Raw genomic sequence first — 5,941 nt, forward strand, 5'->3', positions numbered from 1 at the left:
CAAACTAAACGGGAGGCGGTGGATGTTTTGTTTGTCCCTCAGACCTGTTGGTCTCTGTACAGCACGTAACACTTCAGGGGTTAAAATTCAGAGAGCTGGGGGAAGTCAGCGCTGCTGACTCACTTGTTTTTTTGTGTCTGTGCAGAAGAGCTTGAGGAACTGAAGTTCTTGTGTTATTTTTGCCATATGTTCTCTTCTCTGAAAGCAGTGAATAACTGAAGTACTTGAAGAACGCTTGCAGTAATTACGCCGTGGAAGATGGGGGATGAGAATTACTTCCTCAGCTGTGCTCATGTGCTCTGAGGAACAGAACTGAACAGTTACTGGGGCTGTGCAGCCTAATGAGCCTCCCAGGATTATCATCTGTTGGAGTTAATGAGTGTCTAGAGCGTGGAGGAGGAACACAAGTGGTGTTTGTTGTTGGGGTGTGCGCACCTGCCCAAAGGCACAGTGCTGCCGTGACTGCGAGCTGCTGTAGCCCGTCCCCAGCTTGTTTGGGGACAGCTCGTGCTGCTGAGGTGCAGACACTGACCGGAGCAAGCGGCGTTTCCCTTTCTGGGCCCTGGTTTGGTGCCGGTGACTGGAGGAAAGGACTGGATTTGGCTTTTTCAGCCACCTTCCCAGGTCTCTCTGGGCTCTGTGATCCCCTCTGGAAGGGATGGTGGAGCAAAGAGATTCCCTGTCCTCTGGCAACACCGGCAGGAGCTGGTTTTCTTACAGCAGACTGCAGAGGTGTGAAACCAGTCTGGAGGAGCACGTCAGAGGAGACGTGTGACCTTTAAGCACAGCCTGTCCTTAGTGTTCCCTTTGTGCCTGCCTGGGCTCCTCGCTTGCTTGCTGAGGGCACACACAGACATTGTCTTTGAGGAAAGCCCACATGCAGCAGTAGTGGGGAGTCCTGCCAGCTCTGTCCGTCGTGAGCCAGGACACAGGCGAGCTGCAGCGCTCGCTGTGAGCGATGTGGGGTGGGTGACGAGCTGCTGGCTCGGCCACAGAGGGGTTTGCTCTCTTTTGATGGGGCTGGGGTGGAACTTAGAGCAGCTCAGCTCACGGTGCCTGTGCTCCATCAGGGGTGTCCTCGGCAGGGCAGGAGCGAGGTGCTGTACTTCTTCAACCCTGGTGTTTCATCCTGATGAAAATCCTCAGGGAGCCAAATTCTCCTCCAAGCTGCACAGCAGCGGCTCGGGGCTGTTGGAGCTGTGGTGTAACCAGGGTGTTCAGGGTGCAGAGCCATCCCTGTGGGGTATGGGCTCTCCTCCTGAGCCCCTTCTCTTACAACAGGAGGAGAGCTGCCGTTAACTCGCTTTCCTGGTTGGAAGGAGCCCGTTTCTGGCCTTGGGCCGTGCCTGCTGGCAGCCTGGCTGGGTGTCCTGCTCCCCTGTCTGCAGGGTGTCTGCTTTCGTCAGCTCTGGGCATGTGACTGCCGGAGGAACGTGAGCCAGGCTGGAAGCTCTTGTCTGCCTGAACTGTGCTCCTAATACTCGGTACATGAGCTGCAGTTCTAGGAATCCCTGTCCTTGCCTCTGGGAAGCTCCAGGAATTTAACTCTTAACTCGCAGAGTGCTCGCCTGCCTTCTCCCCCCCAGCTCACTGCGGGAGCACAGCTCAGGACGGGGTCTGGTCTCCCCTGGCTCCAGTGAAACAACGCAAATTCAGAACCTTTGAGTGAAAAGCTTTCCAGTGGCTTGGGGACTCATTAGCAGAACTTTCTCGAGACGTTATATGCAGCTACATTGTTTTATAGCCATGTATAGTAAACCAAGTTTAGTGTTCCCTGACAGACGTTAATGGGAGCTCGTGCGCACCGGCGCTGTGTGTACTTTAGTTCAAGTTTTTCAGGGAGTGCACAAGGAGTTGGCTCTCCCCCTTCCTGGAACAGGAGCACAGCAGTCAGGGCCTGATCCAGAGATGATCCCCTGCGGGAAGGAAAAAACTGTTTTCCAGTACTTTCTGGGTCGAGGCTGCGGTCTGTTTGTAGGGATTCCTTTTCTGCGTGTGGTGCTTGAGCCTTTTCCAATAGTTCCTTTCTGAGGGACAGGCTGTGCAGCTATTCCTAGAAATCCCTGCCTGGAGCTGAGCTCTGCTGCTCCTGCCGAGGCTCGCTGGGATGCTGGCACGTTCCCGAGGGCAGGCTGTGGTCTGGTTAACCATTCCAGCAGCCTGGCATCGACAGTTCGCGGTGTCAGGCCTCCTGAAAGGTGTCTGTGACCGTGCTGGGCAGCCTGGGACACAAATGCCTCTGCAGGGGTTTCTGCTGAGGGGAAATAAATTCAATGTACTGTGTCCTTTGGGTGGTGTTATGACCTGGGGTTGGGTGGAAGGGGCTGGATCTGTCCCGTGCAGGGTCAGTCTGGGGTCTTGTGTTCTTTCCGTGCAGTGTCAGCTGTCGCTTGGGTCCCTGATGCTTTTGTATGTTTGTGGCAAATAGTCTTAATGGTGTCTGGCTTTCTTCAGCACAAAATACTTTAGATGTGGCTGCTGCTGCTGCTTTACCCATCTGGCTGTGGGGATGGCCCGGTGGTATTTCATGAATCAAAACACTAAAGCTGATATGTTCTTGTCCCCCTCCAGGTACCAGGATTATTTATGATCGTAAATTTCTGATGGAGTGCCGCAATTCTCCGGTTGCCAAAACACCACCTTCTGACCTTCCGGACATTCCAGGTGTTACAAGCCCAAATGTGGAGGAGTTGAAGATCGAGAACAATCATGTCCAGAACTGTGATGAGAAAGCGAGCGCAGGTGAGGGCATGTGAAAAAAACAAAGGAAGTGCACTGCTGGTTCCTGGAGATGCCAATGTGTGCACTCTGGAGGGGTTCGCAGCTAGGCTGGATGAGGCTTTGAGCAACCTGGGCTGGTGGGTGGGGCCCCTGCCCATGGCAGGGGGGGTGGGCTCAGTCTTTAAGCTCCCTTCCAACCCAAACCATCCTGTGATTCTATGAATTTCACACTTGGGAATCTGCTGTGGGATTAGTAGTCCTGCGGTGAGCGAGTGGGTGCAGCTGCTGCTGCCTCTCTCTGTCCCGGACTGTTTGCAGCTGCTTTGTGTTTCTGACCAAGATCAGGTTACGATTCAGAGCAGGATTTGTGTGGGGTTCTCAATATCAGCCTGAGCTGCAAATTCCTTCTGACTTTTTTTTCTATACTGAGGCTTCTGGTGTCCAGTTGAGCTCAGTGTATGTAGCTGGGCTGTAGTATCTCAATTATCCAGGGTCCCTTAGAACACATGTGCAGGAGATAGCAAGGTGGAGTGAGTCCAGAGGAGAGCACAGCTCACTGGCCTCTCTGTGCACATGGACATGTAACTAAGGCACTGTAGCAGCAAAATGAGCGAGTGCAGCTCTTGAATACTTTTTAAATTGTGATATTACTTCTCAAAGCAACCTGAAACTACCAAGTATGGTTATTTATCTTTTCTCTAAAGATAAAGAGCTGAATGATCATTGGCTGGCTCTCATGTTCACTCTAAGCAAAATCTTTCCAGAGTCAGTATTGCTTCATGTTTATCACACGCTGTTGTGACCTTTGGTGGCTCACTGGGTTCCCTGGCAAACCGCAGTGCCGGCTGTGTGCTGGGTGCCAGCTCGCCTGTGACTCTTCCAGAGAAGGCCTGTCCTCAGGAATAGATCATCGCTGCTCACGTTGGCATCCTGCCGGATTGCGTGACCTGTGTTCACAGCTGTGCACAAGTTGTGAAATGTGCATTTGCGTCTTTGGTAATGGAAGTTTGTACCAGTGATTGTCATCGACGTTATTCTTGACATTTCTTTTACGGGGAAATCCGGGGCAGAAATAAATTATTTAAACTTGATGCTGGAATGCAGGTTTTAACTCTGAACTGCCCCATTTTGGAAGCACAGCTGGTGGTTGTTTCTGCAATAAAATATTTGGTATTTACTGAGACTTTGAGGACTCATTTGTGGTTTCTTGTCCCTCTCGACAGGTGAGGAAGAGCAGTTTGACATGGACATCTAAAGCATGTGCCCTGAGAGTGCTTATCCAGTGAAGAACCAGGACCTTGTCTTGAGGATTCCCACCAGCCAGGCTTAAAAATAGCCCATGCCTTGAGTGCCTTCCTGCTCCCCGGGAAAGGCAGCCCATCCCCTCTGAGAACAGAGCGTGTCCTGTGCCAAGGACCGAGCCCAGCCTCTCCGTGTGCGTGCGAACACAGGAGCACAGCCCCTGCTAATGGTGGGCCTCGGAGTGCCAGAGGAGACACTCTCCATGGTTGTTTTTGTTTCCAGTTTTATGCTTTTGTTAATCATTTTAATACTGTAAAAGTTACAGAAATGCAATATAAGGGAGAAATAAAAATCATTTTTTGTCTCATGGTCTGGAGATTGATGCAATAAATATGGCTTCTGTCCTTTATTCTGCAGCAGGTTGGTAGTTCCTTGCTGGAGTGGAAAATCAAAGGGGTGGTCCTGTGCGTAGCCTTCAGATGAACACTGAGCTGCTGGGTTTTGCCTGGAAGACAAAGGCTGGGATGCCTTAAGCCCTCTTGACAAAACATGTGTAGTCCCACATGTGACACCTGGTTACTGCAGGAAGCTCTGAGTCTGTTCCCAGAAATAGTTACCGAAACCTGTCCCCTGTGGGTTTCCAGATGGTTCTTTTGCAGAGTCAGGTGTCTGCGAGCTCCTTCCCATCCCCGGTGAGGGGCAGGGCTCTGGCAGGCTGCAGGTGGAGGCAGTTGGAATTAGTCCAAGGAGCCACCTGAAGCTGGGCACGGAGAGCAGAGGGTCCCTCACCCTGAGCTGCTTTCTCCTGCCCTGCCAGGGAAAAACTGGAGCCTCCAGCTTCTGTGCTGCAATTCCTGCTTCCCAAAATAGCAGATCTCTTCCAGCATGCAGGTGAGTGCTTAACCGTGTTTTCTGATGGATTTTTGATCTATGGTGAAACTCTCATGCTGCTTTCTCCTTTTTGTAGCTTGGTGGGCAGGGATTAAGACCTTTGGAGAAGAGAGGGTTTAACTGGGAGGTTAAGATAAATCTGGTTTTTGAGAGGGGAGTGTTCATCTGAGAAAGTAATTTTACTGTGGGAGTCTTCACCCTGGGCCCCCAGAGCAAGTATCTGCGCTTCTGGTCTTGGTGCAGTTTAATAAATGTGTTCTGGAGTGGTCTCTAAGGCTGTGCCCCGTTCCTGCAGTGGAAGTGGTGGTGGCACCTTGTGGTGGCGGCTCAAAGGAGGAGAATGCATATTGGGACACAGCCTGAACCTCTGACTTCCGAAAAGACAATGAGTGTCTGTTCCAATCAGTGCTGGTAGATAGCATTTAAATATCTGCTAATTAAGCTCAATTGCGGCATTATGATATGTGAGCCTTTCATAATGAGTAACAGAAGAAACAGAGACGAAGTGATTGCTGCAGATAAACTTGCATTTCTTGAAGATAAGGTTAAGCATTTCTCTGAACCCTAATGGGAACAGAATCAAATTCATTGCCCTCAGGTGTTGCTTTATCTTGCAGGTCTGTAGTTCGGAGAGGAGCTGCCCTTGCTGCTGGGGTGTGAGGCTGGCCTCTCTTCCTTCCTAAATTCATATTTTCAGATAGAAATGCCGCTGCTAAATCATGGTGCAGCAGTTGGGATCCCCGTGTCCCCAGAGCCCTCCTGCTCTGGTCACCGCCCATCCCAGCAGCCTCCAGCCTTCATTCCCGGGGGAGGCAGCAGAAGATCCGCTTTGAGGGGAACTGTTGATGTTAATTTGTCCAAAGCCGGTTGCTTTTGGGAAGACTGAGGAAGCTGTGGCGGACTCCTGGGGTGTTTGCAATGACTAAGGCTACGCACTCGGTGCTGAGGCTCATTTTCCTGCTCTGTCCTGACTGAGATGCGTGTGATGGTCGCTGGAGCGGCTCACAGCCGGAGTTGTGTTGGCATGACCCTTGGCTTGGGTTTTGCCGGAGAAGCACCTCTATAAGCGTGATGGGGTTTTACCCCT

The 5,941-nt window shown here is 51.5% G+C and overlaps 1 protein-coding gene across 1 annotated transcript; it reads left to right on the forward strand.

Annotated features, from left to right (window-relative positions):
* Positions 1-2,571: 2,571 nt before the first annotated feature.
* On the forward strand, positions 2,572-3,976 carry EIF4EBP1 (eukaryotic translation initiation factor 4E binding protein 1; the record flags this gene model as incomplete). Its single annotated transcript, XM_010085786.1, has 2 exons — positions 2,572-2,742; positions 3,945-3,976. Coding segments are annotated over 2 exons (203 nt in total), but the record flags the coding sequence as incomplete, so codon positions are not given.
* Positions 3,977-5,941: the final 1,965 nt, after the last annotated feature.

This window comes from Pterocles gutturalis, unplaced genomic scaffold, assembly GCF_000699245.1.
Source record: "Pterocles gutturalis isolate BGI_N339 unplaced genomic scaffold, ASM69924v1 scaffold24800, whole genome shotgun sequence".
NCBI classification, from domain to species: Eukaryota; Metazoa; Chordata; class Aves; order Pterocliformes; family Pteroclidae; genus Pterocles; species Pterocles gutturalis.